At 39.0% G+C, this 14152-nt stretch overlaps 1 protein-coding gene across 1 annotated transcript in view; it reads right to left on the bottom strand.

The window, feature by feature from the left end:
• Positions 1-14152, bottom strand: part of MTUS2 (microtubule associated scaffold protein 2) — a 464127-nt gene that overhangs the window by 104022 nt on the left and 345953 nt on the right. Inside the window, exon 7 of the mRNA XM_042460986.1 lies at positions 4047-4258. Within this exon, the coding sequence (XP_042316920.1) occupies positions 4047-4258 (212 nt within the window). The remainder of the gene's footprint in view (positions 1-4046; positions 4259-14152) is intronic.

Below are 14152 nucleotides of genomic sequence, written 5' to 3'. Positions count from 1 at the left end.
ACAGTATTTTGTCACCTGTATTATATTTCCAGCTATGCTGTGTTTGGGCATGATATTCTAAATTGCTTGAGGCCATGATATCTGAAAAACTGCATCTTCCCATATGACATTAACCAGAATATGAGACTTTCAGTAAAGGTTCTTCAGCAAAGAACCACAGCCCCATGAAGCTAGGCTGATGAGTACATGAGGCAGGGATTTCCCTGTGCTAGTTCCTCTGTTGTGGAATTCCTTACCAATGATAGTCATCCTGATGCCACTTTTGCTGAGCTTCCAGTAGGTTAAAGGTGTATTATTTCATTGGCCTCCAATGATTTTTTTAAAAAAAATGGCTTTTAAAATTGTTTCAATCTGTACTGAAGCATAATATTTACATTGCTTGGGGGTGGGTGGATCTTCGTGTGCAGAAAAGCAGTTATTGAATATTGTAATTACCTGAAATTGAACACAAGTAATACTGCTGAGTCAGGTGTATTCTTAAGGTTTGTTAAAATTCCAGTGACTGTCCAAACTTTGGTAAGTGTTGATTTTTGTATTTACTGATAGTCTCAGTGAAATTTCATGAAATTTCATGAATGTCAAAAAATAGCTATCCATTTCCTCATTTGTACCCTAGTAAATGCTGACAACCATATTTAGGTGATAGTTAATATTATCCAGTCTACTTTTAGCTTTCTGCAAATTCATGAAAAACTGTCTGGGGCTGTCAATGCTCCAGTTCACTGTAGTTTAAGAAAAACCCAGAAACCCTCAAAAATAGAAACTCTTGGCATTACTGGGTATGCATACATTCCTCACAAACAAGGATGGCAATGATAGTGCATGATTTAAAACATTGTGCAGCATTCTGTATATTAGAAATGTACTAATCATGATAATCAAAATTAACAGTCTATTGGTTCTTTCACTTTTCATTTGAAATAAAGAGAAGCCTTGTGAGGCTTTAAAGTTTGTTGCTCATTCTACTTAAGTTAAAACCAACCAATTTAAAATAGTGATGTTATTCCTTTACAGCTAATCAGGATTTTCTCTGTTTAAATGTGCCACGACACATTATGCCATTCCCCACTAGATGTCACCATTGTCGCTTCTAACATGGCCTATTTCAGTACGTAGTAGCTTCATTTCTGCTGTTTCACATCAGGCCAGAATATTCTTTTTCATTGATTATTGGACTAATCTAACTTTCCCTGGTTGGCAGAACCCAATATTAGAGATTTCCTAGTGTCCTGCTCCACAAAATGACCAATGTATTTTAATGCCTAGATAGACAACGTCACATCACCTAGTGTGCTGTCACATTCAGTATCTTCAGCACCATGGTCAGCACACAAATGTTTTCCTTTGTCCTTCCCAGCAATTTGGGTATTCTGACAATAGGTACTATCCATCCATCCATCCATCCATATCTCCAAGGTTAGAGAGTGACCTCTGCCAATCAGTTAGCTCATTAACAAATAATTAATAGATAACTGTCCATGAGAATAGTAATCATTCACTTGACAAGTGATTAACTGCTTGAGCTGAAACACTGCTTTCATTTCCTTTCAATCTCTATATTTTTGTCTACAACACAACACTAAAAACCTCCCTTATATCATTTGTTATTTGGTTGGCCAAAAAATCTGGACATATAGATCACATTAAATTTTGGTTCCATAGTTTTGCAATCATTTAAATTTCCTGACACATTGATATCATTGCTTTAGAAGTTAAAATGCAAAAAATAAAATGAAATAAAAATTTAAAAATGTTGGAATTCTAGTTATTAATGGATATTACAGAAGTGACAAATTAAATCTGAATATACAATCCTAATTTTGTACTTTTGCATGATGGAGCGGCTGCAGAGAATTTATTTACATCTTATACTTTTTTAGCACAATACGTCACTGACTGTACTTTCATGTATGCATGATGCCTAACACATTCATATACATGTGACTATGCCTAACCAGAACTAGCATGAATCATTTTTGTTGTTGTTAGCAGAAATATTTAAATCCCAGCTCCAGGCTAGAAAGTGAATCTTGGCAGCTTCTGCCAAACCTAGTGATAGCTTTTCTCCAATCCCAACTGGCATGTACTGCCTACTAATGCATCCCATGTCACCTGCCCTCATTAAACTGAATAGGGATCCAGAACTCTGCCTTTAATCTCAGTACTTGGATGTTACTTGTGTGGACAGATAGTACTTACTGGAGCTCACTGGATCTAGCTAATGTTCTTTTGCAAATGCCTGACACTTTCTTACTTGCCTATAGTAAGTTAGCAACAAGCCATTAATAATCTTCTTTTCATACTATACATTCTTCAGCATCAAAGAAACATGAATCAAAGAAGTACTGGGAAAGGAAAATGTGGTGTTTGCAGGGCTGCCCTGGATTCCTTTAAGGGGTAAGTCATTAGAAATGTCAGACATGTAACACAATTCAAATATATATTTACCTCCACATAGGTCACAATGATAGTACACATAGGGTTTTCACTGGGAAGCTATGGGAAATATGGCTGACCACTACAGCACAGGTCAATACAAAACACTGAGAGGAATGGTTTCACTGCACACCCACCAAAATGCTATACACCACAGCATATATAACATCTGTGTATACAGCATGGAAAGGCTTATAGGATGTACTGTGAAATGGGGAATGTGGTGGCTTAGTTGTTAAGACCCAGTTCTGATTATTGGAATGTTGGCAAGTCAAAACCTGAGCGCTGCATGATGGGGTGAGCTCCTGTCACTAATCCCAGTTTCTGCCAATCTAGCAGTTCAAAAGCATGCAAATGCAAGTACACATATAGGTACCACTTCAGTGGGAAGGTAACAGCATTCGGTGCAGTTGTGCTGGCTACCTGACCACCAGAGCAGGCCTTAGACAACACTGGCTCTTTGGCTTAGTAACGGAGATGAGCACTGCCCCCTACAATCGGTTACAAGTAGACATTCATGTCAAGAGACTACCTTTACCTTTTTACTGTGAAATATTTGGTAATCTAGTTGGGGAAACAATCAGTGGCCTGATTCTGTAATTCTAGGTGTGGCATTGTTCTGACATTCTAAGCATTGCTCAAGAGCATAATCACTAGTAAATATTATCCAAACAGAAGAAAAGATCTGAACCATTGATTGCCATAAAATATGATTCACTTATAGGATTTTGGTTTAACTTTTAAAACGAAACCGATTCTTTCCATTATCATTATGAAGTTTGCCTTTCTTTGGGATGAGACCATCTAACCTATCATAACATTATATAATGATATCTATACACAAAGATGGAAAAAGCAGAGTGAGCATTGACATTGCAGTTGGTGCTAATTGAATGTCTAATGTACATTAAAAACTTGTCACTGGGAATATTCTCAGTGTAGAGAACATACACAAATAAACAGAACTGACAGAGAATGCTGTATTCTTCATAGAGAAATCATGTTGGAGAATATGCAGAATTCTGAGCTACATAGAGGATATTCTACACTTGGACATTATTCCCAGAGAGACAATGTGCACATTATCTTATTCATCTTCCTGGTATGTGTGTGTTCTTGGTGCTGTCTGATTTTGGACCCATAAGGTCTATTATTCATAGAGCAAATGTTGAAAATATGAGTGCAGATACAGCCACAAAGACAATGCAACAATCCTTTCACATTTCCTTGTGCTTTATGCAAGGTGGTGTGCTAAAGCCCATTTTTTCCCACACAAATTCCATCCAGATTTGTACATATCTGGCACATAATCCATATGGTCTGGGACATGAATTGTTTGTATTGCCTCATGCACCCACCTTGGATTGATGACAGGGCTATATCACAATATTGGTGTTTGGTGGATGATTGGCAATATCTGTCCTCGTCATTACTGTTCCTTTGAAAAGTGAAAAGTGGTAGGTATGGCCTGAGATTCACCTTAATATGATATTTCTCTCCCCACTGCACTTAAAAACTATGGTTTCTCAGATGCTACTGGGCTATGTGAGGAAATAATACTGCACAGCGTTAAGAACCACTGGGAACATTTGGCTTATGGACAGGCTTACCTTCTGAAAGAAATGCTGTGTTGTTATAACAAAGACATCAAAGCCGCAGCTGGTTCTCTTAAGTTCCTCTTGGATGCAGCTGAGTTTCCTGGCCTGCTCATTACACTTTTCTTTCATTTGCTGGATGAACTGCCGCTCAGCGTCTCGAGTCTGCAAGTCTGGCTTTGCAGAAAATCCATTTCTTGGAACAGATGACCTTTGTTTAGGGTGTCCTGCAAGAAGCAATAAAGAATACCCAAGGCTGTAATCAGTTGTTTTATATGTACGGACACAGTTTTTCACAGCCATAAGGCTCTCGGGACTTGCCTCTTTGTTGGAAAAAGAAGAAGAAGACACTACTTGTGCTCACACTGAATTGCTTTGTAAAAAGAAAGCATATACCAACAAAAAAGAAACTTAATTGTCCAGAAGGAGAGGGGAAGGAAGGGAATCCGGCACAGGGAAGCATGGCTGGAAGCATATAACCTAATAGTTTGATAGTTCTTCTAATGTTTACTGCAAGTCATTTTGATACTCTTCAGATGATTGTTTTATACATGTGTTTTAATGGTTTTGTATATTCGCAACTTCAGCAAACTAACAGACATATTCTGTGAGACAACTAGAACCTAAAAATTACCAATGCTACTTGAGGGATTACGCCTCTCAATTATTATCAGTTACCAACTTCAGTTAACAATTTCTGGGCACAATTCTAAGTGCTGGTTCTGACCTATAAAACACTATATAGTTTAGGTCTGGACTTTTTGAAAGCCCTGTCTCCCTATATGAGCTTGCCTGAGTCTTGAGATCATCAGGGGATAGATACATTTTCACAGCCCACATGATAAGGCCTTCTTGGCAGATTTCTGAAACAAGCTTTATTCAGAAGCTGAAGCAGTTCACAGTATGGCGATGTTGTTAGGACTGAAGCAATGCGTTTATGCAGTATAATAAAAGCACAAATCAATTCAAAGCATTTCATGGGCTAAAACACCATTTGTTATAAAAGCAAAACATTTCCTTTCTCATACAACTCCACTGTTTTCTCTTTTACCAGGCATTCCCATGAAACTGACCTTGGCAAATTCCCAGTACCTATTACCTCCTCTTCATATATGTTTATTAGCTGTCCCCAGAACAGATAACCATTTCCTTTCACCCAGCACCACGAGCATGACATATCCCAGCATCCAGTAACATGAACCAAAGCAGACAAAAAGCAAAGCATGGCAGGTACTTTGAGAGACTCAAATCCTGACAGCAGGCTGTGGAATTTCCCCTGCCCCAAGGAAGAACAGGGTGAAGGCATCTCTGTTCTCCTTTCACCTGTAAGCAAAGATCTTTTTATTTAAACAGGCACTTGGAGTGTACAAACAGTTTTTTTTAATGTGGTCCAAATGCTGCGCTTAAAACATTATTATGCCTTTTCAATTATTGTATATTGTTGAAAACGATGGGTATTTTGACATGATTGCTCATTTAATTGCTTTTTTTTTTCTAACAGGTTTTTAAATTATGTACAGATTTTACCTTTGTTGTAAGCTATCTCCGGCCAGGAGAAAGGTGGGATATAAATTCAATAAAATTAGATTAGATTAGACAAATAAGAGCTATTGTACTCATGAAAACTAACATGATGTAGTGGTTTGAGCATTGGACTAGGATACAGGGAGTCCAAGGTTCAAATCCCAACTTAGCCATGAAACCCACTGGGTGACCTTGAGCAAGTCATACTCTCTCCCAACCTCAGAGGATGGCAATGGCAATGGCAAACCTCCTCTGAAGAAGCTTGCTAAAAGAATCCTATGATTGGTTCACCTTAGGATCACAATAAATTGAAAATAACATGAAGGCACAAAACAACAACAACAACAAAAAAATTTCCCCTCATGACCTATTTGTGGCTATTCCATAGAACTCTTGTTATGCACTAATATCCTCATTTTGTTTATGAATGGAAAACAGAAGAATCTCCGGAACAACTGAGTGGCAACTGGTGGCTCCGATGATGGTGTGTGTGAATCCACTCTAAGTTTCAATTTAAACTTTAAAAGAGTTGTTCAAATGTGGAACACTGTCCCCGAAATAATCTCAGCCCCTTGGATAGCCCCTTTAACATTCACACTGAAACCCAGAACAGATTTACTGCCACACTGAGATGAGAATCAATAGCCACCACTGCTAATAATTGAAGTCCAATTCTCACATTCATGTTTGCCATACCATCAGAAGTATTCACCTGTTACCTATTGACTATTGAAAACAGGTTGAAATTGAAGTTGTTATATTTTGGTCATATCATGCGAAGAAAAGACTAACCAGAAAAGACAATAATGTTTGGTAAAGTTGACGACAATAGCAAAAGAGGTGGATTACACTTCAGATGGATAGACTTAATCAGAGAAGCCACAGTCATTAATCTGAAGAAGCTGAACAGGGTGGTTGAGGATAGGGTGACTTGGAGGTCTCTTATTGATAGGGTTGTAATGGGTCGACATTAACTCGAAGGCAATTAACAACAACAACAAAAATAACTGTACTGGTTACATTTTCACAGGGCTTTTCCTTTCAGATGTCATGAGGGCAGAGGAGGATGCTAAGGGTTGATGCATTAGGTCAGCATTGAGATTACTTTATTTCCAGATGTGTGGCCAACTTAAAAAGGAAAATACAGCCTTTAACTGCTGTGAGATGGCAATGAACATGTGCTGCTGCCTTGTCTGAAGTGATCAAAAAGCAAAAGGGCAGAGAAGGAGGTTGTCTCAATTGTGTGGGATGTTACCTCCAGTCCAGACGTAAATCTGTTGTGTTCCAGAACAGGGTGACAATTACCTCTCCCTCAAAAAGAGAGGGGAAAAAACTAAAAAAGGATGCACATCACTAAAAAAGGGACATGAAATCTGCACATATCAGTTACTATATAGAGATGTATACTTGGAAATGGCGGCTTTAGACTAATTACTGTGGTGATGCCTCTGGCTTTGGAATGCACTGTTGAAGAAGATGAGATTAGCAGGCACCAACCCTGTTTCTTTTTGGAGCCAAATTAAAATGTTCCTGTTTCTCCAGGCACTTGAGAAGAACTTTGAAAAATGTATTAACTCCACAATCTAAATTGGTTTCCATTGGTTTGATGGGTTTTTATACCTCTTTAATTTTTACAGTTATATTATATTGTTTTAATAATTTTTTCATATGCTGTTCAGAGATTGCTTTTGGCAAGGAAAGAGTGATATTGAAAATTTTGCAATAACGACATCTATAAATAAAATAGAAACACAATATGTCTTACTATTGTGAGGATGCCTGTGAGCAGGTGACCTGTGAACTACTGCTATCATGGTACTGACTGTTGCTGAGCAATTTCAATGCCCTTCCCTGCTGTCCCTCCTTACAGTTCTTTATCTTTAAACTGGACAGCACTTCAAACAGAAGATGAATTCAAACAGAAGACTCTCCTCTCACATCCCTTCAGAAAAATGACTCTCACCTATAAGTAGGGCACATGGCTACTGTGGTTTTAAGGAACAAAATCCCACCTACAAAATGCTAAAAATTATCTCTTTGGCCCAGGACGTTATGCAGTAGCATATCCTGCACTTGTCCCAATTTTACAGGGATAGTCCCACTTAATCTCTTGCCATCCTACTTTTTCAGTTGCTTTTAAGCCCTCCTCCAACCACCATCTTGAGGGGGAGAGAGGCCAGGCCTGGAAGACAAAGAGCCCTCCACCTTTCCTGTACACCGCTATGATCATTGCGGAATAGCGGTCTATAAATAAAAATTATTATTATTATTATTATCTCCCAGTTTCTCTTTTCTTCTCCCACTTTCCTCCATCCTCTGTTAGTCCTAAATATATCTAAACCACCCCTCCTCTTTGATATCAGAATTGCAATAAACTCAGCTTCTATGATCCTAATGTGGATGCCATTAGGAGTCGCCAAGATTTCTTTTCTGGACATGTCAGAGCAGGTGAGGAAGAGCCTAGTTACGAGACAATAGGATGGCTCTGGTCAGAGTAAACAACTCTATCTATCTGACACTTTGAGTCACCCTGCTGCAAGAATAAACCCATTCAGACCCCCATGTTATACTTATGTAAGACCCAACTTCAAAGTGTCACTTATGTACATCAAAGATTTGGATCATTTTGGCACATAGATGGACTTTGTCCCATGGCAAAAATTTCCTATAAATTAGGGGAGTTTTCCTTTTTTTAGTTGGATTACCTTGGTTTGCAGGCAGAGGTGCTGCCAGTTTTCACTTTGCTAGACCCCTCTTTCGCTTGCCAAAATCCAGTGGCCTTGGGAGTGGTTGAGTTCCCTTTTCCCATGCCCAAAAAGTCATCAAGTAGAGCAGCATCTAAACAGGTGTCATATCTCCATTAGAAGGCCTTACTCTCTTCCAGTCTAACACCTTTATTTCTCAGTTCTTGTGTGAATATGCGAGTGAATGTTAATAGTGTGTGTTGGTGTTCTTTGTGAGTATGTGTGGAAGGTAATGCTTGGACTCATCAACAAAAGACCACCTCCTGTAATTAGATTTTATAAAAGTGAGGTATCTGTTTGGGAGAGAGAAATAATATGGCTTATTAACACTCACTACATGAGTAAAAAAGAGGGATAAAGAGATGGGTGGAAGTGCTGTCAAGCCTGAAATTATCACTCTATAAATGAGGAACCAACAGAGTAAACAAGAAAAAGAAGAAACACACTGGCAAACCCCATCTCCATTGCTATAGCCCTTTAGTGACACATAGTCATTAGCGCAAGTACCATTGTATACAATTGGCACCCCATACTCACACATTCTGCTTGTATGGATTCAACCATCCACAGCTTGGGGGAATATATATATATATATATATATATATATATATATATATATATATATGAGCACCCACATACTTTGGTATCCATGGGGGGGATTACTGGAATCAAGCATCAGTGGATACCAAGGGCCCACTTCCAGTATCCCTTATCTAATCATGTTAAGGAACATGCACTGGTATTGTACATTGGTTACATAGTTACTCCTAAATAAATAATGTCTCCTGAACCACCCACAAAGCCCATCTCAAGAGCCAGCAGCTTGATAAGGTGAAGGCGGTCTGCTCCACTTCTAATTGGGGTGCAAGGGGGAGGATGTTTCCAGCCGCTTCTGCCAGTGAGTGATGCTGCCACAAATACAATGGTCACTCCACATTTGCTGGGGTTAGGGTCACAGGGCTCCCACAAAAGTGGAAAAACCATAAATAGAAAACCACTTTTTTTAAACCCAGGAGAACACCTTCTAGGAAACTCTAGGTCTTCCAGTGCAACTCTGTGGTCAACATCAGCTGGAAGGTGACCATAGAATCACATTGGAGAACCTATAAATATTTAGGTAAGTGTTTTCTCTAGGAATCTCTAGGACCTCCAGCATGTCTCAATGGTCAACTTCCAGCAGAGTCACTCTGGAGGACTTAGAGATTCTTAGAGAGAATATATCAGTTAAATCCATAAATAACCAAATCCTCAAAAGTCAAAACCACAAATGTGGAGGGCCGACTACATTGCAACAGGGGTCTTGCTTCTGATTATTGCAGTCTTGCTTTCTGATGGTGTGTGCGCGTGTGTGTGTAAACATCCTTTTCCTTGGGCCCTGAACCAAAGTTAAATGGACTCCCTTTGCCCAATCTAGTGCTATTTTTTAAGGTGGACTGGAGTGGACTGAATATAGAGCAGTTATGGATCCATAAGTCTAGGTTATGAAACTGTCACTGCAATACAAATGCCAGCCATAATGCATAAAGCTAGCTAAATCATACTGACACATTTGGCAGAAAATCTCACAAATACTTCTCCTCCTCCCTGGAAATAAATAAATAAATAAGTTAAATAATTAATAATTTGTTACCTTCCAGGACACCCCAAAGCTGCCTCAATCTGCCTAATGGTAGGGCCAACCCCTCCAGCTAAAAGTGCTGCCCACTGAGAATGCCTTTGCAATGTTCATCTTTCAGCCTAGTTGAGACATCTTAAGATGCAAAAGAACAAAAGGATCATCCAGGCTGTCTTGCAATGCCAAGGATAATTTTCCAGAGGTAGTATTTGGAAAGAACCCCTTCAGAAATTAAGCTTTGGGATTCCTAAGGGAGACTTACAAAGGAGTGTTCTTTTCTCAAGTCATTATTCTACAACAGAACTTAAAAGATTTGTGCATTTATATTTTAAAATCAGCTAAGCTACAGGCACATTCATCTGCCCTACAATCCTTCAGTAACAAGTGACACCTCACTCATCCCACAAGACTTCGCACTTCCTTGAATGTGAATGATGTTGCTGTGAAAATGTAATGCCAAAGTTGTATGGTGACAGACCTTCTTTTCTTAAAGGAAGTTCTTATTATCCATGCAGAACTGGCAGCTCCCAATGCTGTCACTATAAAAAGTGTTGGGTAGGAGTGGGGTTGTGGGGAAAAGACATGGAATAGCTGCAACAGCTTTGAGTAAAAACTAATAGCCAGTAGCATACTGATGGATTGTCATCACTAGCTTGCCTGTCTTGGAATGGTATCAGATGCAATTTTCTCTGTTTTTTTTCTTTTGTAAGACATGAAGGTGGGTAGCTCTGCTGCCAATGGAATAGCGGATTTGGATTTTAGTCCATACCATTAAAGAGCGATCCAAGATGCTGATCTCTACTGCCAAACCCTCCTTTACATTCTGCTGTCCTTAAGATAGCTCCTTTTAAATTCAGATTAAAACACAGGGTGAGTTCAGTGTGCATTGAAAGTGGAGCCACCCATCTTTTCTGTAGTAAGAGAAAAGACTAGAGAAAAATGATTGCCTGAACTCAGGAAAAAATTTGTACTACAATTCTCAAAATCTCCCAGCCAGTATTTGGTATCTGCAGGTCATTAGTGGTCTCTGACAGTTCATGAGACCTTGTTTGAACAGTGAGGTCAGCTACATTGGTATTCTGGTAATTATAGTACAAAAGTAACTTTTCCAAGCTGTGTTATAATAAAACAAAAGAGCTTTCCCAATCTCGAAGGTGAGGTATGTTGCAGGAAGAAAAATAACTACCCCTTCTAGACTCTGTGGTGGGACATCCCTGCTCTCTCTGCCTGCATCTCATGGCATGGAGAACATATGAGAACCAGTGTGGTGTATTGGTTAGAGTGATTGGACTAGGGCTTAGGAGGTTCAGATTCAATTCCCCACTGAGCCACAAAATTTGCCTTGAATGAGTCACACTGTCTAATAGGTCGTGGGTAAACTAGGGAGTGGCATGCCATATATTGTGCCTTAATCCCATTGAAGAAGAAAAGGCAGCATATAAATGCAACCAACCTATCAATAACTAAAACTATAATAAATGAGACAGGACAGCAAAATGGAGCTATTGCCTTTGGAAACCTGACTAGCTGTTATCACAATGGACATTGTAGCTATGCACTAACATTCACACATACAGTACAGGATAAAAGAACCGAGCCCCAGCCTGAGAGATTTAAATAAGACTTGCAAAAATTTGAACTGAGACTGCAAATGAGTAAGTGTATCTCACACCACTGTCAAAAAGAAAAATGCAAATTTATCAAAAAGCTTCAAATCTCAGGGAATTTGCTGACTCTATTTCTAGCAACACAGCAAAAAAAAAAAAAAATGCAGATAGTGGTTTTTGGATTTGTTTTTCTTTTTAAGCCAAGACAATAAGTCACACTGTGTAAGCTGACAGGTTTCAGACACAATTATTGTGAAAAGAAGGACACTTTGGCTGCTATTCCTAGATTCTGCTAGTATCTTTCTCACACACATAAACACCATCTGTGGTACACACCGATGTGGCTGACCTCACTGTTCAAACAAGGTCTCATGAATCGTCAGAGTCTGCTAATGAACTGCAGATGAGGAAACAGTGCAAAGATGAGAGAAGGTGCCCAGAGACTTTTAAAAAAGCACAAAGCACCAGCATTTGTGTTTGACAAGGGCTACAGTTGTGAATTCCATAGCAAGCCTTCAAAGAAGGATTTTTGCATTATTATAAAGCATCACACAGTTCACTTATGCTGATTTAAACATCAAAATACTGAGCAGTGGATGTAACCTAAAAAAAAAAAATACTGAGCTATATGTTTTCTGTAGAAATTTTTTGACTTGAACTTTGTGACATCAGGAGAATAGGAATGAAAAGAAATGGTTGAAACTGTCATACAAACTTCAGGAGAGAAAGAGAGAGAGACAGGCAAACTCACTGCTCTCTGCTAGATTACCTTCTCGTGGCCATTTTTTGGCTCCTAGAATATGCTGCTAGGGCTTGAACATTACTAAATATTGGCTGACATTATTCCCTCATTTTACCACCAAATATGTGTTGGGGCTTCAGAGCACCATCAGAGCTAGTGAGGTATGTGTGGAAGTGACATGTTATAACCTCCAGTTGTCCCAATTTGGCAGGGAAAGTCTTGATTAAACATCGATTAATCATTGTCATCAATTTTTCAGCTAGTTTCACTCTCTTTCTCCCACTTCCCTCCTTTTGTCCTCAGCTTACTTCAATTGCTACAAACTGACTTCAAAGTACAAATGTAGTTTGTACTCAATTAATTCAGGAGAGGAGAGGGGGGAAATCTTGCCCTTCCCTGTAGGCTCAGGCAAAAGCAAACTGCTGCATCTTTTCCTAGCTTGTGTGCTCTTCCCCATTAATACCTTTTGCCATTTTGACCACACTTTGATGTTGAGTGACCACGTGTATCTTGGGTTTTGCCTGTGAAATGTTGGAGGGCATGATAAGAAGCTTTTATATAGTGCACCCACCTTGTGGAGTAGTAACCTGACTATGCACTCTTTGGTCACTGTAGTCTTATAAAGCATATAACATGGTCCTTATTTTTTTAAAAAAATCTCCAGGCACCACCACTTGTATCTGTGGACAGAGGAACAAGACCCGCCCCCCCCCTTATGATCTCACTCCCAATGTATTTCCATGCACCACTAACTCCATGCCTGTTCTCCTTGCATTTGGCAGAAATGTCCAAAGGACCTTCTAGTGGATGGGTACAGAATCCTCTCTGTGACTGAAACATCTGAGTTCACAAATGTAGGGAGGATTTTTCACGCAATCAGTTACACTTAGGAAGGATACTTAGAGACAGAACTAATGAATAGACCATGGTGAACTTGAGACAAAAGCTGAGATGCTACATCAAACAGGCAGATCATAATGCTCCACCTGTGCTGTTCCCTGTCCTCCCCCTGTTCCACCAGCTGTCAAATCCCAGGAGTTGCTTTAGGGCTGTGGAGGGAAGGGAGTGGGGATGCAATTCAGATAATAAAGGAACAGTTGCTCTCAGCTCAGAGGGAAAAAGAAATGAGGGCATGCTCACAGGAGACCAACCCTCTTTTCCTTTCCCATAAAAGTCAGACCCATCCCACCAATAAGCAACAGGAGAAGTAGCCATGCCAGGAGCTGACAGCTGTCAGGAGTAGGTTTTCAGCAGGGTGCAAAGGGTTAAAGAATAGCTTACTTCACCCTTTAAAAAAAAGAGGGGTGTGTGTAAGCCATACTTAAGCATATGTATGCCACTTGGGTTGCCACAGTTAAAAATGAAGAGGAGGAGTCCTGTCTTCTCAGAAAAGGGAATTTCAGCAAGTGTTGCTTGTTTTTTTAATTTTTTTTATTTTAAACAAACAACATACAAGTATTACATAGTAACAACATTTTAAAATCATGTACACCTTTAAGATAAAAAAATTCTATTGATACTACATAGGAAATTCTGAAACAGTTTCCCTCTATTTTTTTAACCCTTTCTTAAATTCTTGGTTACTATTCAACTCCTCCTCTAATCCAGTTGTGCTCTATTTTGCTAATTGATTTCCATTTCATTTCTTGTGCTTCTACTTTCTTCCTGATATATATTTGTTGCTTTCAAGCTATGAAATTTTCTGCTTTTTTCTTTCATGGTTTTATTGACTGACACATCTTTGATTTGGCCACGTCTCATTCCAGTAATTTCTACTTTACTTTAAGATTTATTTTTCAACCAATATGTTAATTTTTCATCATATCTGCTAGCATTATTATTATTATTATTATTATTATTATTATTATTATTATTATTATTATTATTAT

The sequence above is a fragment of the Sceloporus undulatus genome, chromosome 3 (assembly GCF_019175285.1).
Source record: "Sceloporus undulatus isolate JIND9_A2432 ecotype Alabama chromosome 3, SceUnd_v1.1, whole genome shotgun sequence".
NCBI lineage: Eukaryota > Metazoa > Chordata > Lepidosauria > Squamata > Phrynosomatidae > Sceloporus > Sceloporus undulatus.
Note: the sequence above shows the minus strand (reverse complement) of the source record. Positions and strands in the feature narration are given on the sequence as shown.